This window comes from Chrysemys picta, chromosome 1 (assembly GCF_011386835.1).
Source record: "Chrysemys picta bellii isolate R12L10 chromosome 1, ASM1138683v2, whole genome shotgun sequence".
Classification (NCBI taxonomy): domain Eukaryota; kingdom Metazoa; phylum Chordata; order Testudines; family Emydidae; genus Chrysemys; species Chrysemys picta.
The window spans coordinates 141981567-142007493 of record NC_088791.1 but is presented as its reverse complement, the minus strand read 5'-3'; the positions used below and the strand labels follow the sequence as shown (position 1 = coordinate 142007493).

At 45.1% G+C, this 25927-nt stretch overlaps 1 protein-coding gene across 1 annotated transcript in view; it reads left to right on the top strand.

Annotated features, from left to right (window-relative positions):
* Positions 1-25064, top strand: part of LOC101942773 (transient receptor potential cation channel subfamily V member 6) — a 43491-nt gene extending 18427 nt beyond the window's left edge. The window contains exons 4-15 of the mRNA XM_005281668.4: positions 1170-1310; positions 1842-1940; positions 2185-2360; positions 4804-4950; positions 11576-11788; positions 12071-12157; positions 12645-12721; positions 13053-13218; positions 13561-13627; positions 15626-15894; positions 17084-17190; positions 20536-25064. Coding sequence (XP_005281725.1) covers positions 1170-1310; positions 1842-1940; positions 2185-2360; positions 4804-4950; positions 11576-11788; positions 12071-12157; positions 12645-12721; positions 13053-13218; positions 13561-13627; positions 15626-15894; positions 17084-17190; positions 20536-20812 — 1826 coding nt within the window. The 3' untranslated portion in view covers positions 20813-25064. The remainder of the gene's footprint in view (positions 1-1169; positions 1311-1841; positions 1941-2184; positions 2361-4803; positions 4951-11575; positions 11789-12070; positions 12158-12644; positions 12722-13052; positions 13219-13560; positions 13628-15625; positions 15895-17083; positions 17191-20535) is intronic.
* Positions 25065-25927: the final 863 nt, after the last annotated feature.

Here is a 25927-nt window from a genome sequence, read left to right as displayed (position 1 = left end):
CTCCCTGCCTCCCTCGCAGTCACAGTTCCCCCGCCCCAGCACCTGGGCAGCGTGGCTGCAGCTCTGGCCAGGTGGCACGGCTATAGCGCCGCCAGACCTGGTGCTCCAGGGTGGCGCGGTCAGGGGGCGGGGAGCAGGGGGAGTTCTGGGAGGGGAGTGGTCAAGGGGCCTGCTGCCAGGGGCAGGGGCAGAGCAAGCCAGGGCCCCCCTCCACCCAAAGCATGCTTGGCCCCTGTCCCCAGCAGCCAAGCCCAGACAGGGAGTGAGAGCTGCCTGACTTCTAGGAAGAGCAGCCAAACAAGCAGGGGAAACACACAAGGAAAGGACTGAGCCCCCCTTTCCCACACCCCACAGGTAATGTGGGGTGGGGAGAGCAGAAAGGGTTGGACAGGGGGCCCGATGGGGGTGGTCAGGGAGTGGGGAGCAGGGGGGGTTGGGTGGGGGTTCTGGGGGGCTGGATAGGGGGTCGGGCCATGCCTCACTGTTTGGAGAGGCATAGCCTCCCCCAGCCTTCCCTACCCAGCCCTCCATACAATTTCTGTATCCGATGTGGCCCTAGGGCCAAAAAGTTTCCCCATTCCTGCTCTAAACCATCAAGAGATAGGCAGATAGTGAGGGTAAGCATATACAGCTGAAATTTTTTAAAAGATTTGAAAGGTGCTAAAGGGCCAGATTCAAAAATAGGGAAGGAAAGAATAAGTGCAATTGCAGAAACAGGAATGCCAAGTTAGGATTCAAAACAACAATGTTCCTCTCCAAAATAGTTTTTTTTTTTTAAAGAGGGGTTTTTACCCCAATCTCCATCTTGAAAATTAAAGATGGTGTCCCTGTCTAGTCACAGCTTAACCTGCTATTCGTTCCCTGTGAGAGATACCAGAGTCTTCATCTGAGCATTTGGGCTCTTAGTCCACTTGCCAGATGAGCCTGGCATGTCTCTGCCCCACTGAAAGCCATCGTTCAAGCTGCCCACGTGTCTCTTCGGTCTCCACCAGGAAAACATCTCAGATGTGCATATTCTTGGCAAGTGGCAGAACTCTTTCTGGCACATGCCCATTAAACTTCACAACATACACACAATAAACCTGGGCGCAGATTACTGATCTCTGTTTTAATGGCTGGAGGTGGATTTCCCAGAGGATGTGTTTTATTTGGGTGCACATGTGTTGCAGGGCAGACAGCTCTCCATATCGCCGCAGTGAATCAGAACATTAATCTGGTGAAGGCTTTGCTCAAGAAGGGGGCCAATGTCTCCAGCCCACGGGCCACTGGACTCTTCTTCAGGCGCAGCGCCCATAACCTTATCTACTTTGGTACGTCCCTGTCTGCAGCTCCCAGGACAGACTGGGTTTCTTCTGCTCCTCTCTTACTAGAGGATTGGGTGATGGAGGGAGTGTGGGGAAAGCTTGCACTGATGCTGCCCATGCTATACCCACTCTAGATAAATACAGGGCTCAGCTCTCCAGGACTGTCAGTTACACACTTTTTACCAGGCACTCCAATTCATGTTAAACACAAATCATCCTAGCAGCAATTCTCTCACCTTACAACTAGCTAAACGGTGTCCCTTCTAAGAGCCTAGGTCTCCCCTAGCTGTGACCCATTCTGTCATCTTGACATATTTTGTGTGTGTGCGTGTGTCGGGGGGGGTGGGGGAGATGTGTTTCACTCAGTAGTATGACTTTTTTGAGGTATGGGATTTATTGAACTTCTGGGTAACTCTCTTCCCTTCCCAAGCTCAGACTGATCGGCATGCATAGATTCCCATACATGTCTCCATCTGGCTTGTGTGCTTATTTCCTCATGGTCTGAGTCTTATTTTCCCTCTGATTCTTCCTCTTCAGGGGAGCATGTTCTATCATTTGCTGCCTGCATGGGGAGTGAGGAGATCGTCCGGTTGCTCATTGAAAATGGAGCTGACATCAGAGCACAAGATTATCTGGGTAAGAGTTCTGCACGGGCCAAGTGACTTGCATATGGCCAGGTTCTGCCACACTTACACACACTGAGCAGTTACTTTACTCCACATGCAGTTCCTGGGAGGGTGCTAGGGAAATGTAAGAAGATGTTAATGTTATCAATCAATAATATGCTCCTTAGTTTTGTTAATCAAGAATTATTTTTAATGCACATCAGCTGTTCTAGTCTGTATCATGTCTTGTGATCCCTACATTGCTTCCTCCATAGGGAACACTATTCTCCACATCCTGGTTCTCCAGCCCAACAAGACTTTTGCCTGTCAGATGTACAACCTGCTTCTCTCCTATGACAAGAGCGATGGGAGTCTGGGAACCCTGGACTCAATTCCAAACAATGAGGGGCTCACTCCATTCAAACTGGCTGGAGTGGAAGGCAACACCGTGGTGAGTTCATGCACAACACTGTTAGCTCTTCACAGGAGAAGGCTTTCAGAAATGGGTAGCTCAAGTGTTCTCTGTCTAAGGCGACTGGCATCCAGGTAGCCTATTAATTGTGTAGAAAAGGAATATCAAGTCTTGTCTTCCTTCCTTTGCTGGGTTTCTTCACAGACATGGAGGACCAGGGAACTTCTCTCCCTTCTCTCCATTACCTAGCCTTCATTACTCTTGATGTCATACATTTAGTAGTTCTACGGTCAGCCACAGTCTTCCAAGAAAAACAGTGTAGACAAGAACTGAATTTCTAATATAAAAACTAGGGCTGTCAAGTGATTAAAAAAATTAGCGCTGTTAAACAATAATATTTAAATCTTTATTTAAATATTTTTGGATGTTTTCTTCATTTTTAAATATATTGATTTCAATTATAACACAGAATACAAAGTGTACGGTGCTCACTTTATATTATTATTTTTTATTATAAATATGTGTACTGTAAAAAACAAAAGAAATAGTATTTTTCAATTCACTTAATACAAGTACTATAGTGCAATCTCTTTATCATGAATATTGAACTTACAAATGTAGAATTATATGTACAAAAATAACCTGCATTCAAAAATAAAACAATGTAAAACTTTAGAACCTACAAGCCCACTCTCTCTTACTTCACCCAATCGCTCAGACAAACAAGTTTGGTTACAATTTGCAGGAGATAATGCTGCCTGCTTCTTGTTCAGTCACCTGAAAGTGAGAACAGGCATTCACATGCAGGGCCGGCTCTGGCTTTTTTGCCGCCCTAGGCGAGCCCTAGGCAAAAAAGCCACCCGCCGCCCTCCTCCTCCCCGAGCGTGGCAGGGGAGGGCGCCGAGCCCGGCCACGGGCCCACAATCCCCGACCAGCGGGAGCGCCAGGAGGAGGGCGGAGAACCCCCGGCGGCCAGAGCGCCAGGGGGAGGGCGGCGAGCCTGGCCGGGGCTCTCCGCTCTCCCCGGCGGCCAGAGCGCCGGGGGGAGGGCAGAGAGCCCCCGGCGGCCAGAGCACCGGGGGGAGGGCGGCAAGCCCGCCGCAGCTCTCCGCTCTCCCCGACCCGCCGGAGCACCGGGGAGAGGGCGGCCAGCCCGGCCGGGGCCCCGCCGCGCCGCCCCCCTCCAGGCGCCGCCCCAAGCACATGCTTGGTGGGCTGGTGCCTGGAGCAGGCTCTGTTCACATGGCATTGTTGTAGCTGGCGTCGTAAGATATTTATGATGCGCTAATGATTCATATGTCCCTTTATGCTTTGACCACCATTCCAGAGGACATGCGTCCATGCTGATGATGGGTTCTGCTCGATAATGATCCAAAGCAGAGTGGATTGACACGTTCATTTTCACATCTGAGTCAGCAGAAGGTTGATTTTCTTTTCTGGTGGTTCAGGTTCTGTAGTTTCTGCATCTGAGTGTTGCTCTTTTAAGACTTCTGAAAGCATGTCCCACACCTTGTCCCTCTCAGATTTTGGGCAGTACTTCAGATTCTTAAACCTTGGGTCGAGTGCTGTAGCTATCTTTAGAAATCTCACATTGGTATCTTCTTTGCGTTTTGTCAAATCTGCTGTGAAAGTGGTCTTAAAATGAACATGTGCTGGGTCATCATCCAAGACTGCTATAACATGAAATATATGGCAGAATGCAGGTAAAACAGACCAGGAGATATACAATACTCCCCCAAGAAGTTCAGTCACAAATTTAATTAACACATTATTTTTTTAATGAGCATCATCAGCATGGAAGCATGTCCTCTGGAATGGTGGCCAAAGCATGAAGGGGCATACCAATGTTTAGCATATCTGGCACGTAAATACCTTGCTACAAAAGTGCCATACAAACGCTTGTTCTCACTTTCAGGTGACATTGTAAATAAGAAACAGGTACCTCCCCCGAAGCTCCCTAGGCCGCGGTTCTCCGTTCCCGGCCAATGGGAGCTGTGGGGGGCAGGGCCTGGAGACAAGGGAAATGCACAGAGTCCTCTGCCCCCCTGCCCAGGAGCTGCAGGGACGTGCCTGCCGCTTCTGAGAACGGTGCGTGGCCCATGGCGCCACGGGGGGCAATCCTGTGGGCCAGATCCAAAGCCCTGACGGCCTGGATCCTTCCCCACATTTCATCCCCAAAATTGCCTTTTCTGTGATTTTATTTTTGCTTGAAGGTGCTAAAAATGACACCTTCTGAGCGAGGGGAGGCTTCAATAGTGTGTGTGGGGCAGATGGTTGGATGTAGAGTTTGTTAATGCAGCAACAACCATTTTGTCAATGTCACAGAGAAGCAAACCTTTGAAAGATGTGAAAACTGCAAAAAGACCCAGTGCCAAATTTTAGTGCAGAACTTGTTTTAACCAATTTGGCATATGTGTACTATGAGTTGCATGAATTCTTGGGCATTGACTGATTCCACACCATCCCTTTCCTTGCTCCTCAGATGTTTCAGCACCTCATGCAGAAGCGAAAGCACACTCTGTGGACTTTTGGCCCCATGACTTCTGTCCTCTATGACCTCACAGAAATTGACTCCTGGGGTGAAGATCAGTCCTTCCTGGAGCTCGTTGTCTCAACCAAGAAAAGAGAGGTACACTGGGGGGTCAGAGTCTCTGTACAGAAAGTGTTTGTTTTGAAAAGAGAAATCCAACTGGACACTGAAAGTTCCAGCTGTGCAGCTATTCCATATAGTCCACAAGGTCTGGCACTTCTTGCCCATTTGAGACAGGGAACAAGTGAAATGCAGCAAACCCTTTGTGACACAGCAAATATGATTCTACACAGCAGTTACACCATAGACTTGCAGTTTGAGAGGATGATTTAAAGAATGTTGCCTTAGGCCCTTGCCATGTTCAGTATGCCCAAGGATGCTAATACTACAGGAGGCGATGTCGCTGATTCAGCAGAAGGTGCTCTCTGATTCTGTAGTCTCAAAGACATAAATAAGAAGTATTCTGTGCAGCTGCAATACTCCTTGCCTATATCATGGGGTGTTGTGAGCTTTTCCTTAACGATTATTGAGGGGCTTTGAGATCCTGGGATGGAAGGTGCTTTAGAAATGCAAAGTTTGATTATTCGGTCCCTCATTAACTAACATTCCAAATTATCTTCAGAAACCAAAATGGGTAAGACCCATCCAGGTTTGATGTTGGGGAAAAAAAGATACCCGCCAACAACAGGTTTCCTTACAGAGAAAACACAAACATCTTCAAGGCTCAATTAGTGTCCTAAAGCATTAATTGTAATGACATCAACAAATAATGAGCTAGACCTCCTAATATATGGAAAATATCAATAGATACTGAAATTATAAGAAGGGGAAACAAATCCAGCACATTGTTAGTTATGTTATGTAATTTCCATACAGCAAAAGTCTAGAAACACTTATGAAATAGATAGTCCTAGATCAAAATTATTGATGACTTTTCCAGCTACTAGAAGCCCTGGGAAAATATGCTGACCTCACTATGTTTTTTAAATATATTCAGAATCCCTTAAATCCCTGCATGTGTTGGTATCTGTGAGCATTTAGAGGACAGTATACATTATGAAATGGATCTATAAAAACTACCTGAGAGCCAGTCCAGGAGACTAATTCAAACATTTAAAATACATTCTGATGACTCCCTCTCTTCCAAAGACATGCATGCATTTGCAGATCCACAATTCTTGATGTCATGAGCTAAATAATGTCGAGAAAGCTATTTTCCCAAATAGAGGAAAACATGATGGGCTCATACTAGGCAATAACTCTCTCTCAAACAATGAAAATTATATTTTTTTGTCAGAATCTGCACTAACAGACTAGCCCTTCTTTTTCTATCCCATACATATATGGATCATACTGTTAAAGTACTATTTCCCATTCACACCCTTCTGTAACTTACTCACCCACTTTTGCTCTGCTGTAACTCCATTATTATAAGTTATTTGCACTGCAGTAGTATCTCGAGGCTCCAACTGAGATCAGGACCCTATTGTGCTAGGCACTGTACAAATACATAGTGAGAGATAATCCTTGTCCTTTCACAGTTTAAAGGGACAAGAATGGGAGAAATGTTTATGTCCGGCAGCTAAGGCACAGAGAGATAACAGGTAAAATTTTAAAAAACCACTTAAATTCCATTTGAAAATGGGCCTTAGGCTCTTAAATCACTTAGGTGCTTTTGACAATTTTGCACTAAGTGCATTGTCCAAGGTTGCAGAGGAAGTCAGTAGCAGAACCTGCACTTACACTCAGTTCAGTGAGATATAGACATCAGTTGAGTTACTTTTGGTTTACATTGATGTGAGAGGAGAATCAGGCCCTGGGCAAGGGATAGGAGGGTCAGGAGAAGCTAGACTCCCTTATATTCATTTAGGTTCAGCTCCATACTAGGCTCACAGAATCCTCACCTCTGCTACCATAACTGGACTAGTTCAATATCAGTGATACACTGCCATCATTTTAGGCAACCAGAGGATTTTAATAAAGCTTATTATAGATTGTTTTCAAGACAAAAGCCTGTATTCAGGTGAATATTTGTAATTTGTGTATGAAATAGAAATTATTCTATGTACTGTGGCTACACCACTGTTTATACTCGCGCTAGCCTGATGAGAGCTAGTGTGTACGCAAACAGGGAAATCGCACCCCTAGCTCAGAGTGTAGACACAGACTTAAAGTTCCCTCATGCCCTTTGATCTACCTCGTAGAGTAGATCACAGTGCACTAAGGAACTTTTAGTGCACGGTACAGGTACAGGATCGATATACCCAGTTAGTGTGCTGTAGATTGACAGCCCAGCTTCCCACACACTTAACTCATCATCTAGACAAGTACTTAGATTCACACCTACTTACCAGCATGTAACTTAGCTATGCACACCCCACACACAGCACCCACCAGGTCTAAGCGAGTCTAAGCTGGAGTGATGTAAGGGCTTCGAAGAGGAGTCTAGCAGGAGAAACAAAACTAGGGTATTGTAAGAATGTGTAGTTTAAAGTATCCTCTCAGCCCTTAATTTAATTTACACCTTTTTCCTGCTTCCGGGTACATAAGCTGCCCAAACTTGGACTCCCCTGTGCACCTGTAAATAGATTTCGGGCAGTCTGAACTGGGTGTAAGGGTATCTACCTTATACTTCTGAATTTGGCCCCATACGTCTCCAAGTATCTCATACAAAAATCTCAGGCTTAGAGCAGACACCTAGGACTTTGTACAGCTGAGGCAAATGGGTATCGGCAACGAATGGGCAACAAATGTACAGATTGTTTAAAATATGCAAATATAATATTTTATTGGCCTGAGACTCTTACTTGCTGTCCATTGCTAATCAAATCTGAAAAGATTTACCTGCTTCTTGCCCCTAAAAATATCTGATGCCAGGGACTCCTGTATTTCAGGGTGTATAGGAATGTATCATGATCCTAAATCTTTGAGAATCATAGGATTACTTAAAGTCCTTCCTAGAACAATGATGTCATTCTCTTGCTGTCTCTGCAAGGAACTGTCATAACTCAGACTAATTCTAAATGAGTTAGAAATCTGCCATCCATCTTCCTTTTTGGAGAAAGAACTCATTTACCTTCAGTGGTAAACCTACTGTGAACTCTGGGAAACATAAATTGTTTGCCAGTGAGGAGCTTGTTAACCTGGCCAACAATCTTTGAGAGCAAACAAATAAATTCTCTGAGGTTCATTTTTTTATATGTGGATAACTTTCAAGTGAAATAACATCATATGCTGACTTCTGCTGAAGCAATATGCAGATGGCTTTGACTCTTGCCTTAGCATGTTATGACTGACGTCTGTATAAACTGTTTCTCTTGACCTCTGAAGGAGACTTTGATCCACCATAAACAATCAGCTACATACCTAATTCTGCCTTTGAATATATGGGTGTACTTTCTACTGAAGTCAGTGGGAGTTACATTCACATATGGGAGAGCAAAACTGAGCCCCAAGGCCCATCTGGAATAAACCAGCATAATTCCATTTCCTTCAGTTGAGCTATACTGATTTATACCCACTTAGGATCAGGACCTACATCACTACCGTGATGTTATTGAAGAGAATGGGGCTGCGTGTCAATCTTCTGGCTTTGGTTTTCAGTTCAAATATATAAAATATCTCCTTTCTATGGGCCATGTCTATGAAGTCAGACAGTCTGTCTGTATCTTCCTTTAAAAACTTTTAACCAAACTGTACAATGCTAGAGCAGGGACACAATTCTCTAACAAATATTATATATTGGTAAAGAAATTCTATAGAACATGTCTCATTCTCTGTTACATTGGACAGGACATTTAGAGACATTTCTATAGAATCCTATTGTCTCATGCCTTTTAAATTCTATGGGCTTTTCCCATAAGAGTATATACCAGAATGTTCCTATGAAAGAACTATCTATAATTCAGAATCTTTTCAAAAGGATGTGTTAAGTATTGATTACTGAAAAGCTGTAATTGATTTTCTCAGTCTGATCCTATGCCAGATCTATGAAACTTTTTTCTTCTTTTCATTCTGTAGTTACAGGCTTGATTTCAGTTTTGTAATAGCCTGGAGGTGCATTATTATTGTTGTGGAAAAAAACTCACATATGAAAACTAAAAAAACAGTGCAGTGTTATTTTTATTCTTGCAGTTAAAACCTCCATAAAAAAATTGCCATACACTTATAGGATTATTTTATATCTGTGAACTCCTTGGCTGGTGAACAAACAAGCCAAACCCTTTGTATAGTTATCATTTGTTTCTCTTGTTTTCTCTGGACTGTTTTTCTTTGGCTGTGTTTCCCAGTCAGCTGTCTTCCAGCCCTCTCCCTTTCTTCTCCTAAAAGAGATAGTTGGTTTAATGCCAACAAAATCTTTGATGTGAGGACTTTAGAAATCTACTAAGGCAAGACTCAAACCTGCTCCTTTGCAGGAGGACCTTCATCCAGTGGGAGCTACTGGAAATTCTGTTTGTGAAATCCTAAAAATGTAAAGGTGGGCAGAGGAAGAGAATATGATCACAATATATTCTTATTTCCATTTCTCCATGCCCCCATTCCTAATACATCCTTCATAGCCATTGAAGAAATGCTTTTTTCAAGTGCTATTTCAAATGGCTCAAATAGACAGGGATGCCATCATTTCCTGGAGTCAACTATCCTACATGTTGATGGACCCTTCCCCATTAGCAACATCACCCATTTATAGTAATAAAAACAATGTTTGACCCTTCTAGAACATTTCCCATCTGAGGAGCTCTGCACACTTTGCAAATATTAGAGAATTAAGGGCCAGGTATTCAAAAGAGCTCAGCAGCGAACAGTTCCTATGTATTCTATTCTGTGTAATTTAAGTTCTTATACTACCTTCATCATTGTTATATATGAATGCCTGTCAATAATGCATTAATCAAGGGGACTAATATTTGTCACATTTGGTTCATTCTCTCTCAATCTCCTGAGAGGTAGAGAAGTGTGTGTGCAGTGGAGTGTTTAGTTATGGTAGAGTTTTGTTTTTTACAATGTGTACACTGTTCTGTTTGTGTCAGAGAAGGCAGGTTAAAGAAGTGCACCTTGCACTTGGAGAAGATGATGGTGAGGTTGTGATGGTCCTTGGTTCTTGTGGAAGTTCATTCCACAGTCTGGGACCAAACCCCAGGAAAGTTCTGTCTCCTGTGCAGATGAGCTTTACCTTGATGGTAGAAAATTCCATTGCAGGGCTGTTGAGCATGGTCTTCATCCTGGAACGGTAGTCAAGCTTCTAAGGATGAGTGACCTGAAGAGAAAGACCAAGACCTTGAATTTGATTCATGATTCTATGGGAAGCCAGTGTGGAGAACAGGCCTCATATGCTCACAGTAACCTGTGCTGCTGAGGAGATGCACTGCAGTGTTCTCAATGGTAGCTGTTGGGTGATTAGCATATTTGAAAATTTGACCTCTTCATTTAGGGGCTTAAAGGGGAGTTAAGCAATTTTGAAGCTCTGGCCACAAGCCTCTCAAATCACCAACACCCAATAAGTTAAGAGAAGTATCTACCCACTTTACAGAGCAGAAAAAGAGGCAGAGACATTGAGGGCAGAATTTTTCAGCCTTGGTGACAAGTTTTCCACAGATGCAGAATTCTCAGAACTCCAAGAGACAAGGTGGGTGACGTAATATCTTTTGTTGGACCACTTCTCTTAGTGAGAGAGAAAAGATATTACTTCACCACCCTTTTCTCTCTGATATCCTGTGACTGACACAGTTGCAATTACACTGCACACAACTCCAAGTGACGTCAAGAGAAGCACCTTTGGAAAACATACCATTTATTTAGGTGCCTAAGTTTAGGCACTGTCTGAAAACTGACTTAAGTGACTTACACAAGATCACTTGAGAAATCTGTGCCACTACTGGAAATAGAACCCAATGTTCTGACTTCCAGTCCTTTCCTTTAATGGCTAGATTATGTTTTTCACAGTGAAAGGTGTCTTATCTCTTATATAACATAGGTTACCTTTAGCTTTAATTGAGTCAGTCTTCAAAACAACTTCCAATCACAGGAAAAGAAGATTCACAAACTTGAACTAGTTTTGTGCACCCTATGAACCTCCAGAACTGTTCACAAGGTTCAAAAACCACTGACATCGTGAGGTTAGCCCATCCCTATAGTATACACATCATACAGTGTGTAAAATGACTCATAAAAGAGGTAGAGATCTTTCTAGATGGAGGAGATCATAAAAATTAGATTTATTACCATTTTCAAGAATACAGCTTCTTTTTTGCAGTGCCTTATACCCCCACAGATTTTATAGGGGTCATTCAATCACTGCAGAAATATATCCACCTCTGGGCTAGAACCCAGTATTAAGTTAGCAGTACAGAGCAACACATCAGGATAGGAAGTGCAGTTGCAGAGTAGTTAAGTCAATGTCCCCATGTTTCCATCGTCTCCAACACACACACATACACACTCTCCCTTCCTCCCTCTCTCTTTCCCTCTTAATGAATAAAACCAGAGTGCAAGGGTGTTCCCTATTTTCTTAGCACTTTGTCCAACAGTCTTATGGGCAGCTGGGCTAATGCAACTTGACCTGAGAATTCGCTTGTGTATGAGATGAATGTAGTGTCCTCATGCTGAGATGCCTTTGGAGAAATTAGCTTGTGTTAATGTCCTCCCAGGAACTAGTGTAGAGAGTGCCTATAAACCAATGTCTCTCACAGCTAATAACTGATCTCTCTCTCTCTCTCTCTCTCAGGCCCGTCAGATTTTAGACCTGACACCTGTGAAGGAGCTGGTGAGCCTGAAGTGGAATATGTATGGACATCCCTATTTCTGTTTCCTGGCCTTGTTCTATGTGCTGTACATGATTTGCTTCACCATGTGCTGTGTTTACCGACCTCTGAAAGCTCGATCAGAAAACAAAACGAATGACAGAGACAACACCATCTACGTCCAGAAAATGCTGCAGGTGCATTGTGTATGGGGATTGGAGGGCCACACGGGTAGGGTTGGGGGCATCAGTCCAACCTATCGGGGAAATCCTACTGTCTCCTGACCTCAGTGGCTGCAGCTATGCCTTCTTTCATTTACTCACCCCATACTCTTTTTCAGGGAGGGAGTACAGTTGGGGAAATTCTCTGTGTCCTGATGTCTTAGGTGCTCAGCCTGGACCTGGATGGCTCTTGTGGCCTCTCCAGAAACTATAGTGTTCCCCCATACCAATCAGTAGCCCCTCTTTTTCTCCTTTCAGGAATCCTATGTGGCATATGAGGATGAACTCAGGCTGGTCGGGGAGCTGATCACAGTAATTGGAGCTGTAGTGATATTGATCCTGGAGGTAAGAGCAACAGTGTGAGCAATACAGCCCTGGATTCTAATCAAGAGAGCTCTTACTTAAGCTAAACAGAGACTGGCCTGTGTTGGTGACTCAGTAGGGGCCATTCTTTGAACCCTAGTGCCTCGACAGGGTCCTATGGAGCACTATGCTACTGGAAGAGCCATCTATCAGATAAGACCTGAAACTGAGGTTGTGGCCACTTGGCAGTAAGGATTTCAGGAACTTCAGAGAAGAGTTAGGGTGTTGTCACCACTGTTTTGGCAAAATGTAGCTCCATCTGGATCTGGGATGTTTGTGTAATGCTCTGTGCTCTTAAACAGCTTCCATGTTCCTCCCCATATGTGACTGCATTTCCTGAATATCCAGGACAATTAGGTGTAAGATCAATGGATGAACAGAACTCTATGTAGTTTGGGAATTATCGTTCTGATCATCTCCTTGGGCATAACCCATCTGATCCCCAAACTTAACAGAGTGTTCCTCTTAGATTCCAGATATCCTTAGAGTTGGAGCCACCAAGTACTTTGGACAAACCATCCTGGGAGGACCGTTCCACGTCATCATGTGAGGTTCCACCTCTCCAAATCTCATAAGTAGCTTGTCTCTCATTTGCTATCCAGCTGTCCTTTACCTTGTCATTAGACCTGCTCTCTCTCCTCTTCTGGGTGTTGCTTTTCTTTGCTTCTTTCTCCTTCTGCATCAGTTTATGTGCATCAGAGAGACAGCGAGATAGAGATGCCTGGCAGCCAGGCAAGTGAGCAAGCACAGATGAGTGTAAGTTTTAGCCTGTTTTCATCTACATGTGGGATAGAGTGTACCTGTGTGTGAACACAAAAGAAAGAAGGATGATATGATTCCCATGCTGATCCTCCTGGCTCTCCCTCTTCCTCTTCAGCATCACCTATGCCTGTATGATCCTGGTGACCATGGTGATGCGTCTCACCAGCACCACTGGAGAGGTGGTCCCCATGTCCTTCGCCCTGGTGCTGGGCTGGTGCAACGTCATGTACTTCGCACGAGGATTTCAGATGCTGGGACCCTTCACCATCATGATTCAGAAGGTAAGGACAACACAGCCTTGTTACACAGAGACTGATCCCAGTACACAAATCCAGACAGTGGAAACCAGAAGAGCAGACTTCCTCCAACAGGATTTATATTAGAACATGGAAATGAGGTCTTTTCTGTGACAGGAAGAACTCAGGTCTTGCCCATAGGGGAAAGATGCATGCCTTTTCCACTGGACACAGGTGTTAGCCATAAGGGCTTTCTGATGCTCCTTTCTTCAACATACCTGTAACATCAGATATATTTAGTATCACACAGTGAGAAGGGGGAAAAGTCCTTGGCTTGGTGGGAGAGTCGGGTCTCATGGCAACTATACCTGTCTCCTTGCTCTGCAGATGATATTTGGAGACCTCATGCGCTTCTGTTGGCTCATGGCGGTGGTGATACTTGGCTTTTCATCAGGTGAGACCATAATTTGTAAACCAGGCTGTGTTCCCTCTGCTGTCTCGCCATGTCTTATCTGGGTAATTCAGCCTAGCATCACCTTGCTGTCTGTGAGAGAGCCAGCTAGGGCTGTGACAACACATGGCTTCTATTTCTACTCCTGGGGGAATTCTGCACCACTGCTTGCATGCAGAATTAATATCTGCCATAGATTTCTTTGCTTTCCGGCAGAAAAATGACTTTCTGATGGGGAAGCAAAGGGAAAATGCAAGCGTGGCCGTGCGCCCCTCCCTAGCAGCACAGGCACATTGTTTCATGTGCCTGGAGCAACCAGCAGAGAGGTAAATCACTGTGGGGGGTCGGGGCTAGCGACACCCCAGCTGTGGTGCCAGGTCAGACCCACTCCCCATCCGCCCAACCCCCGTGCTTCTATAGCGAGACTCCCTATATCCAGACCCTCTGCTGAGCCTCACCTTGTGCATCTGAAGCCCTCCAGCACCTGGACCCCGCATTCCCATCAAACCCCACCCTCCCACACCTAGCTCTCGGGACACCCTGACCAGGGATTCCTATCCTGCACTAGGATCAGCTGCTAGTCCCAGCTGGGCTGAGGGTGGGGGAGAAGCGTATTTCCCCTGCATGGAGCAACCGGGGCCAGAGCGGGGTAAGACCCACCCCAAGAAACCTCCCACAGCTCTGCCCCCTCCCACCCCTCCCCACCCCCCGCTTCCTGCCTCCATCACTCCTCAGCCACCAGGGGAGGGGTCACTACGGAGAGCTGCTCCCCTGTCTGCCCAACACCTGTGCATTTGGGGGCCCCCAAACTCAGACCCCCTCGCTGAGCCTCACCCCTGGAACCTAGCTCCCCCTGCATCTGGACCCCTCCTCCTTGAAAACGGACCCCCACCCCTACACCAAAACCATGCCTCAACCAATCCCCCACACCTGGATCCCCCCTGCCAAGCCCCACCTGCCTGCATCTGGACCCTCCCTGCTGAGCCCCACCCCCCTGCATCCAGACTCCCACCTGTGCACCCAGACCACCCCCTGCTGAGTCCCCCCGCACTTAAACCCCCTCCCCAATGAGCCTCACCCCCCAGGCACCTGGACCACCCCGATGAGCCCCCCTACACACACCTGGACCCCCATCCCACTGAGCTCCAACAAGCTGCACCCAGACCCCCACCCCACCAAGCCGCACTCCCCCAGCACCCAACCCCCCTCTCAAGCTCCAACCAACTTCACCTGGATCCCCCCCTGCACCCAGAACATCCCCCCCCCTCCTCCGCACGAGCTCCTGTGCATCCAGATCCCCCTACATCCAGGTTGCCCCACACAGAACCCTCCCACCCTGCACCTGGATTCCTCCACACTAAGCCCCTCCACACTTGGATCCTGGTGGGCTGAGCCTGCCTGCCCCCATCTGATGCGCCTGGTTTGGAGGGGCAGGGCCCCGCAGTGTTTCTAGGGCAGGTCCGTCCCTTGCGCTGTATCAGGGTCCGGTGCAGCCTCAGCACCAAGTCCATGCCCTGGGGGTGGTGGGAGTTGCAGGGTGATTTCCCACCTCTGTGCAGCCAGTGGCCTGTCCTCCCCACTGCCATGCTGGAGCCTCCACACTTATTTGTGGACAAATACAATTTGCAGACTTTTAAAATATTGTGCACAGAGTTTTTATTTTTTTGGCACAGAATGTTTAATGTTTTTTGGTGCAGAATTTCCTCAGGAGTATATTTCTGTGGAAATGATGCTAGAACTTTCCCCAGCATGGCCTTCTGCTATGTCACAGCTTGTTTATTATTAATTGCTTATATTATTGTAAAGCCCAAAGGCCCCAGTCAGGAATTAGCTCCCAGCATGAGGGGAGTTGCACACACAGATAGACATAGTCCCTGTCCAGAAGATCTTACACTCCAATAATCCCCATTCTGATCCCACCCCTCAGATTCTCTGTTGCTGACCACAGGGCATTATTCCTATTGTAACTTTCTCTCTCTTCCTTTCCTTGTGCCCCTCCAGCCTTTTACATAATCTTCCAGACAGAGAACCCCACAGAGCTGGGCCAGTTCTACAGCTATCCCATGTCTCTGTTCACCACCTTTGAGCTCTTCCTCACCATCATTGATGGGCCTGCCAACTACAGCGTGGATCTGCCCTTCATGTACAGTGTAGTGTACTTTGCCTTTGCCGTCATCGCCACCCTCCTCATGCTCAACCTGCTCATCGCCATGATGGGCGACACCCACTGGCGCGTGGCCCACGAGCGGGATGAACTTTGGAGAGCACAGGTGAGGGCTCTGTCGTGTTAGGCCAGGCAATGGAGAAATCTTTCCAGTACAGAATGAAGAGAGTTGTCCCTGGTAGAAGTGCTGATAGGTGCAGCTAATCGCTCCTGCAGTGCAAAGAAGCATGGCCACATCACCCTCATCCTTACACAGCTCCATGGGCTTGGCCTCCCATTTATTTCAAGATCCAGTTTAACCCACCACCACCTTGATAGGTCTGCTCCAGCCTATCTGTCTCCTGTCTCATTCCCTCTGCATATCAAGCACCATCTTTTCCGTCCCTTCACATAGTATGGGTACTCTCAGTGTGAGAGCCTTCTCCTCTGTAGCTCTTGACATCTGGACCAGCCTTTCTGTCTCTTTGCGCTCTATCCACACCTCCATATCATTTCAAACCACCATTCAGAAACCTGTTTGTCCTCTCTTGTCCATCCCAACCCCTTTATATTCCTCACTCACTGACACTCCTCATAGGTTCACAGATTCCAAGGCCAGAAGGGACATTGTGATCCTCTAGTCTGACCTCCTGTAGAATACAGGCCATAGAACTTCCCCTAAATAATTCCTAAAGCAGATCCTTTAGGGGGAAAAAATCCAATCTTGATTTAAAAATTGTGAGTGATGGAGAATTCACCACGACCCTTGATAAATCGTTACAATGGTTAATTACTCTCCCTATTAAAAATGTACATCTTATTTCCAGTCTGAATTCGTTTCACTTAAATTTCCAGCCATTGGATCATGTTATACCTTTCTCTGCTACCTCCTGCCTTTCCAAGACAGACCAGGAAGTTTAATGGTTGACTTTCCTGATGTTGCAGGGTATTGGGTTCCTGATGGTAACTGGACACTCACCCTGCTCATGGCTGTAATATTTGCATAACCACAGTGGCATCTCCTATAGACTGTTCACTGACTGGCTTATTCCCTGCCACCATGTGTAAGGAGGAAGAACATTCAGTTTTCTGTTGTTTGAAGATGGCCCATGGTTTGCTCAACCCTTGGTGAAATTAAAGCAAAAATAGTGAGCAACCCTTCAGTAGACAGGATAGAGGTGCTGCCTCTCTTTCCTTCAGTACCTCTAAACTCTGCTCATGGAGGTGTTGTCAATGATTTTCAAAGTGAGGTTTTTCAGATAGTGCTTTGGGTTTGTTTTTTTTTACTTTCCTCTCCCTCATTTTTATTTGGGCAGGTTGTTGCCACTACTGTCATGCTGGAACGGAAACTTCCACGATGCCTCTGGCCTCGCTCTGGGATTTGTGGACGGGAGTATGGACTGGGGGACCGGTGGTACCTTAGGTGAGTCTCCCTCTCTGATATGTTCTTTGTGGATGTGTATGTGTGTACACACTAGAGATGGTCAGAAAATGGATCTTCCATCCTCTGAAAAGTTTCAAGATTTCAAAAAAATGTTCAAACTGAATCAGAACCAAACCCCAAAATTTTGACATTTTTCACTAAACGAAATTTCAAAAAACATTCATTTCAGATCAATTGAAACAATTTGTTTTGATAAATTTGAAGTGTTTTGCTTAAATGTTGACCCCTTTATTATTTTTGATATAAAATACAGTAAATTTAAAAACAAAAAGTAATTTCAACATGAAAAATTGAAAGTTTTCATCCCTGGAATGTCAAAATGGTACACTTGGACATGTTCACAAAAACAGATTTCAATTTTTCCCCCCAAAAATGATGTGTTGTGGAAATCAATAGGACTTTGCAAAAAAAAAAAATCATTTTAATCAAAACAGCATTTTTCGGTGAAAAGGTGGTTTGACTAAAATGTTCTGACCAGCTGTAGCAGGGGATTGGATGAGATGACCTCTTCCAACCCTAATCTTCTATGATTCTAGGATACACCCACCTGTGAGAGAACTGCACGTAAGTGTGCGGCACAGAGAAAGAGAAGGGGACAGCGTAACAATGCAAGGAATGAGATTGGGACTAGCTGGCTCCAGTGGCTCAGGGAATGGTCCATGAAGCCATTCCGCCATACAGATTCCAACCTGGTTTAGGACAGAGCTGGCTAAGCATTGATCCCATTAGAGGTACTTCAAGTGCCATTCAATGTGAAATGAGTTGATATGTTCAGTCCAGCTCTTCATAGATAGATGCTCATATCCCAGAAGCCACTTTCCTACCTGGCAGTCTCAACAGAGAGGCCAAGGCCCTGAGTGGGCTACAGAGCCTTAATTCTTCTTTTTCTCCCACATACCACCAAGTATGCAGAGTATTTGTTGGGTTGTTGTGTGTGGCTGGGGAAGCTTTTCCCTGTGCATTAGATCAGTGGTTCTCAACCAGAGGTCCGGGGCTTCTGAGGGACCGCGAGCAGGTTTCAGGGGGTCCACCAAGCAAGACCAGTGTTAGACTTGCTGGGGCCCAGGGCAAAAAAAGCCGAAGTCCCACTGCATGGGGCTGAAGCCTGGGGCACTGAATCCCGCCATCTGGGGCTGAAGCAGAAGCCTGAGCAACTTAGCTTCAGAATGCCCCCTGCGGCGTGGGGACCAGGGCAATTGCCCTGCTTGCTACCCCTTAATGCTGGCCCTGGATTTTATATGCGGAAAACCAGTTATTGTGGCACAGGTGGGCTGTGGAGTTTTTATAGCATGTTTGGGGAGGCCTCAAAAAGAAAAAGGTTGAGAACCCCTGCATTAGATAAGCAGAAGGCTTCAGTCTCTGGGCGTGTCAGCCTAGTAGCTTTCATCAGCACTGAAATGCACTCAAATACTTCCAAAACAAGACAAGAATAATAGAAAGGGGCATTTGGACAGGACCCTGGGTCTAACATGAGCCCCACAGTGTCAAGTTACTATGTTGGACTGGCTAAGCAGCAGTTCTGCAGAAAAAGATCTGGGGATAACAGTGGACGAGAAGCTGGATATGAGAAGGCCAACGACATATTGGGATGTATTAGTAGGAGCATTGCCAGCAGATCGAGGGAAGTGATTATTCCCCTCTATTTGGCACTGGTGAGGCCACACCTGCAGCATTGTGTCGTTTTGGTCCCCCCAGTATGGAAGGGATGTGGACAAATTGAAGAGAGTCCAGCAGAGGGCAACGAAAATGATTAGGGGGCTGGGGCACATGACTTACAAGGAGAGGATGAAGGAACTGGGGTTATTTAGTCTGAAGAAGAGAAGAGTGAGGGGGGATTTGATAGCAGCCTTCAACTACCTCAAGGGGGGTTCCAAAGAGGATGGAGCTAGGCTGTTCTCAGTGGTGACAGATGACAGAACAAGAAGCAATGGTCTCAAGTTGAAGTGGGGGAGGTCTAAGTTGGATGTTAGGAAACACTATTTAGTAGAAGGGTGGTGAATCACCTAGGGAGGTTGTTAAATCTCCATCCTTAGAGGTTTTTAAGGTCTGGCTTGAGAAAGCCGTGGCTGGTATGATTTAGTTGGGAATTGGTCCTGCTTTGAGCAGGGGATTGGACTAGATGATCTTCTGAGGTCTCTTCCAGCCCTAATATTCTATGATTCTATGTCGTGTGTTTCCAAAGTAGAATGTATTCAGCAGGGAGTGGACCCAAGACACAAAATTTGGACCAAATTCCAACAACCACCCTCAAAGTTTGAAGTTGTTTTGATCCAGAATTTTGGTTTAAGTCCTGTACTAGGGTTTCAATATAACTTATTTCTTCTGATTTGGATAACTTCAGGCCTGATTCTCCTCTCACTTCTCTGGTTTTATTCCTGATTCTTACCACTGTGAGAGGAGAATAAGACCAATGTCTGGATTTATCCTGTCTGTGTTTTGTGGATCAGGCCCCAAGGGGGAGCCATTGCACTATACAATGGGGCTCTCAGCAGGTTTCAGCAGATGGATGCTTGTGGATGTCAAGCCTGCTGGAGACAATGAGCAGCTTAGCTATACAGTGTCACTGATGGGCAACAGCTTATAGCTGAGAGTGCTGTGTAGCCCACCCACCCATCCCATGCCCACACATGTACACCACACCTCCCAGGTGGTCCCCTCAAGGGGAGAATGGTGCTGACACACTCCAATCGTGTGTGCAGTCCTACCGTGTGCCTGTTACCAACACACAGCATGGCAGAGCACTACCCTCAGAGAGACAGCAGCGAGCTAAGCAGAGAAGGAAGGTTCCTGGGTGGAACAAAAGAGGGGAAGTGGATCAGAAGGGGTGAGCTTCAGGTGCAAAGTGCAGCACAGTGGAAAGGGTGTCTTTCCCAGGGACTCAACTTGGAGAATCACAGGGAAGGGCAGATTATCAAGATCAGAAGAGACGAACTAGCAGTTGGGAAGAGGAAGTAGATGTGTGGTCAAGTGGAGCAAGTCCACCAAGAATTTGCAGTTGGTTAAAGGGGAAGGGGAAGATGTGGTTAGGAAATCAGTGAAGGGGATAGAGAAATGGAGAGCGGGAAGGAAACAATGCCAGTGAAGGTTTTGGGACAGTGGGGAGAATGGATAGAAGCCAGTGGAGGTGGTGGGTCTCCTTCAATAGTGTGTGTGTATAAACAGGAGGAAGCTAAAGGAGCTCTACTTGTGACTAGTTCCCCCATGGATGTGCTAAGCCTTGTGCTGGATGTGGTGTTGGGAGAACGCTGCTTGGTGGAGTTGCTAGTGATTGTTGAGAAGCTGGGATGTTTCTGGTGTATTCAACTTCTTCTCACCTTTCTACAGGGTAGAAGACAGGGTCGATCCCAACAAGCAAAAGATGCATCGTTACACAGAAGCGTTTAAGACCCAGGATAAGGAGGACTTTGACAAACACTCAGAGAAGCTGGATGGGGAGTTCCCCTACAAGAAGAACCTAGCACCAGTTGCTCCTTCAGTGTCCCGGAGCACATCCCAGAGCAGTTCCCACCGTGGCTGGGAGATCCTGAGGCGTACCACCTTCAGACAACTTCAAGGGGAAGTCAACCATGCCATGGAAGAGGAGGAGGTCTACCATGTCTGAGACACATCTCTCCTGACTCCACAATGTGGATGCCCTGTGTTGAAGCAATTACTTTCTCCAGGTGCTAGTGGAAACTCCAGTATGGACACCACACTCCATAGCTATTAAGAGCTCTCCAGATGCAACAGGAATGCTCCATGCTGCAGGATGGACACGCTGTCCAAGTCTCCTCTTCCCCTCTTCCATGTGTCCTTGTTGCTGTGTTGGCTAGGAGCTGAGTTGAGAAGTTTGGTGTTTGTCCAGCTCTGTAACTCTCTAAAACAGACAGAAAAATGTGCCAGCACTGGAGTTTCATCCATTTACAGGAGATCCTGACCACAGTGCAACTATGAACTGATCAGTAACTCCTCTCTCACCCTGTGATACATGGTATCTTCCTTCCCTTGGTCCCACAAAGACCACAGTGCTTTCTGAATTGAGGCGAGCTGACTTGGGAGATTTTTTTGGTACAGAACTGAAATCAATATTTAAACTCAGGAAACTAGTAGCTGCTGACACTGCAGTAATTAAAGGGACTGTCCCCGTACAGCTGGCATTCAAGAGGCTGCCAGATGTTCCTCCCTCAAGAAAGACAAACCTTTATTACTGGCATTTTCCACACTACTACTCTAGGAGGGACTGAGTGTTTTTCTGCCATATGAATGCACTTTAATCGTATTTGCTACAGAAATGTGATTCTTGGTTTCCTAAGGATATGTCACACATTCTGTGCTGGGACTTTTATCCTGTTTAAAGAGGGTGCAGGGGCTGGTGAGATGACTCCCTAAGGAGATTCCAGGTGAATTGATCCTGAGCCGTGTTTCCTATGGAAAAGTAGAAGTCTCTGGCTCAGGTCTGATATCTGCCTGCCATCTGTTATCTTTGCTGTGTTGAGACTGCAGGCTGTTTGGTCCCTGTCTTCATGGAGACCAGTGGTGTAGCTGTGGGCAAGCTGTGGTGAGGCATGTCTGCTGCAACTCACCCTGTGCTATGTCACAAGGGGAAGGGGGAGCTATATGGCCACTGTCAATCAACAGGGGAAGCAAGTGCTGGGTGAGACACAGTGGGAGGTATTGTGAGGCAACTCAGAAACAAGTCTTGTCTCTTTTAACAACATACAATGATGCCTGGTCCACAATGACTCTGATTCATCCACACAGTCCCCCACTCCAGATTCAGTGCGTTTTCACCTCTTCCTTTAGTTCTCTGCCAGGACCTCCCTTCAGGAAAATGACTACAGGGAAGAAATGAGGTGCCCTTTTGGAGGGCCTCATGCCCTCACCAACTCACAGTGTAATCCCAATAGCAGAATTAATTTGAGTGCAACTTGAAGCCTGACATTTCCTCTTTAGCAGGCCCTGTGAGACAATCTCTGTGTCTAAGGGGGACCCAAAGATAGCTTGCTTGCATTAGACCCTACCATTGTAACAGGCCATCCTTTACTGCTCCTTGGCATCCAGAACCAAGGAGTGAAGGAACAGAAACTAGTGGCTTTCTTATTAATGGTGTTATTCCCACCCTTCAAAGCAACTATCCCCTGCATGGGACTGCTGCAGACTTTAGTGCCATATCCAGATGCATGGCCTTTGAAGTTATGTGCATTTTATTAAATGTACTATTTTTCTCCTACTTGAATGTGTGCTTGAGCCCGAAGGGATTTTTCTCCTTGGGTTAAGATGAATACTTATTCACTGTGATTAATTGAAGTCGTGTGAATTGGTCTTTTTTTCATCTCTATACTCCCAGCCCCTCCTGTTTAACCACAGGAATTTGCACTAAATGTTTATGGAAATGGGAAATCTGTGATTTTGCACATTTACCAAAACTGTGAATTGCTGCTGTGATTGTAATTTAATTTCCTTAATCAATGGAGGAGAGAAGGGAAGGGTGCTGGTGGAGTTTTCCTTCATCTTTCCAAATCTGCCTGTGCTCTTCAACCATTTGGAAATCTGACTGAGACACAATTAAGATGGAACACCATGAGGTCATTTTTACCTAGCAATTCCCTAATGTGATTGGCTCTATTTACAAATCAAAATATGATTGTTCTAAGTGTCAGCAAAACACACACTGGGTCTGAAAATCCAGCTGTGCATTTTCTGTCTTTGGTGTCACCATAATCACACTTTAAACTTTTAGTGCCAGTATCTCTCCTCAGTTCGGCCTTCGCAATTTCATTAAAGCCATTGGGATTGTGCAGGTGTAAATGAGAGTAGACTCCAGTTGGCCCTGTGTGTTCGTACAGACTCACTAGCCAAAACAGGTGCCCCAGGGACAAGACAAGTGAGATCAGTAGGTGTAAAACCTGTATGAATTGTTGTTCCTGTTACTTTTAAATTCTGTACATAAAATGGGGTTGAAATGTAGACCAATGTGATTGGCTCTGCTGTTTTTCACTATGACATGAACTGGAGCTACTTTGCCTCATCATATCCTCCAATTCATAATCTCCTTCCTCCTTTTTTGCATCAGAAACTTGCAAAGCAAGACAGGGGGAAATATAATATGGAGTTCTGAGAACCTTTTGTGAAATACACAAAGGATACTATGAAGAAGCAAAGAATCTTTTTTTTAAAATGTCCTTATGTATGTTACTAATCATAACAACTTACAAATCTTTTAAGAATTTCAAAATCTAACTAACCATTCCTGCTGTTTTTATTGACTTTAATTTGCAGTTCACACAGATTGAACGGGAAAGCTAGACCTGCCAGCTTCATTCTGTCTCCTGTAACTTGGGCAATGCTATTGCGTTTGGGCTTCCTACAGAGCAAGGGAACATTCACATTTAAAAAACCAACCCCCCTAATTATTTTCACTTCATGCAAATGGTTTGGTTCAAATTAGATTTTGAGAGTTAGTGAAACTTCTTAAAATAACAAGCCCTACATTTTGAACCTAAATATCTTTACGATATATCTAAGTAAGCAAGTATAAGATCCCAGTCAATCATCAGGTATGTGTAGAATTTAAAATGAAAGATACTTGTAATTTTAAAAAGAATTGTAAAATAATATCCTCAGTCCCTTACCTGTCCAGCTGTGGGCTCAGCATTTGGTATTAGGAGAAATGCCTGATAACCAGAACTTGCATAGAAGTTGATGGAACTTTGGCTATTAATGGCAATAGGAATAAGGTTGGGCCCCAATAGCTGGGCCGGGAGTGTGTAAATGCTCTGCTTTAGGGGCCCAGACCAGCCATAAGCTGAGCTCCTCATAGGGGTTGGTGAGTGCCCTGAACTTCTGTTCACTTCAGTGCTCAGTTGAATGAAGCTGACATTCTTGCAATGACATCAAGTCTCTGGGCAGGCTCAGAACCTTACTCGGGAAAGACACCCATTAATTTTAATTGGCTTTGGATTGGCCCTAAAACAGGTTTCTAATCTAGTAAGGATGACTTTTTTTCAAATGCAATTTTAAATCCTCTCATTATTATTTAACCAATTTGAGTCTTAAAAAGGGTTTTATATACCTGTATTTAAAAAAAAATGTTCCCATGATCTGTTTTTCTGAACTACCTTTTGTTTTCATTTAACATGTAATTTTTATGGTGACTCTGTAACAATGATATTCTGTGTTTCATGGTCTGTGTTGCTGATTCAGTTTCCAGTCAAAAAGTTCTTCTAACTGGCAACTCTACAAACTATACATGGGTTTTGAAAATTCAGCTGTGCTTTTTCTATGTCTTTCCTATTCATCATTCACAAAACTTCCACAATCATAATTCTAAGTGCTCTCTTGATGATGAGTGAGGCAGGCTCCCTCTTCCATAGCTTTATTGGTTCTGCAGAAGTAAAAACTTGTTTGGGTCAGGAAAGCCAGCAGATATGACACAGATCAAGGGCCAAATACTTTGGGTAAGAAGGAGCCTCGTTTATACTAAAACATTTTGGACCAAAACTGCACATTTGTACTGTATTCTCTTCTACCTCTGTAAACATGGATTAAAACTTACACTGATGTAATTCGGCCCCAAGACTCTGAAATGTGGTACTGATTAGAGCAGATGATCATTATTGCTATAATACTCAGTTTGTTTTCCTCCAGTGTTTTTATCATTTCAGAACAGACCTTCCTCTTTCCCCACCTCTGCCAACTGGTGACCTCAAACAGTCTTTAATTTCTACTGAAGCAACTTCAAGGTTTTAAGATCTTTTCTTGTATCTGGAAAATTAGTAGGTCAGAAAATGTCTCTGAGGTGAAATGGATGAACTGATTTGATCTGATATTGTGGATTAAGAAAATTTTGTTCAAAATAAAAATTTGAAGATTAAGCATGTGTAGGCTTTGTGTGTGTTTTTGTTTGTTTGACTAAGAGTAATAACTTATAACAGTTCTTGTGATTGTCCCCACATTAGCCACTCATCAGCCACTGGGAGTACTAGACCTTACTTGAGTCTTTTATATGTTTCTGATTGTTTTTACAATCCTAATCCACCCTCTTCCCCCATCAAAAAACAATGCATTTTAGAAAATCTTTGCTTCAAACTGTAACTGTAAACGATTCAAATAATCGTCACCAGAAGATAACATCAAGATCGCTTATTTGCTTGATTTTGGAATAACTGAATGGGGACTGGACCATATTTTCCTCTCTGTCTCCGTGTGTATATGTATGTGTGTGCTCATGCATGTGCAGCATGTGGCGCAATGGAACACAAGAACGGCCATACTGGGTCAGACCAAAGGTCATCTAACCCACTATCCTGTCTTCTGACAGTGGCCAGTGCCAGGTACCCCAGAGGCAATGAACAGAACAGGTAATCATCAAGTGATCCATTCCCTGTTGCCCCATTCCCAGCTTCTGGCAAACTGGCTAGGGACATCATTATCCTGATTGGAGTTTGGGGACATTCTCACAAATTTAGGTATTGAGCTTTGTAGAAAGAGTCGTGGATCTGCAAAACTGGATACAGACAACAGTGTTTTTCTTTCCCAATATTGGACTTTAAAAAAAAAAAAAAGATGAACCTATGGATTTGATTGTCAATTGCTAGTTTTCACAGTACCTTCCCTCCTGTTCAGCTGTTACTCAGAAGAGTAATCATATTGATCCTTGGAGAATACTTGCAAAGTTAGATCCTAATCATGCAAATCTTTGTAGAGCTCAGCCCCCCTTCCTATTGAAGGACATTCA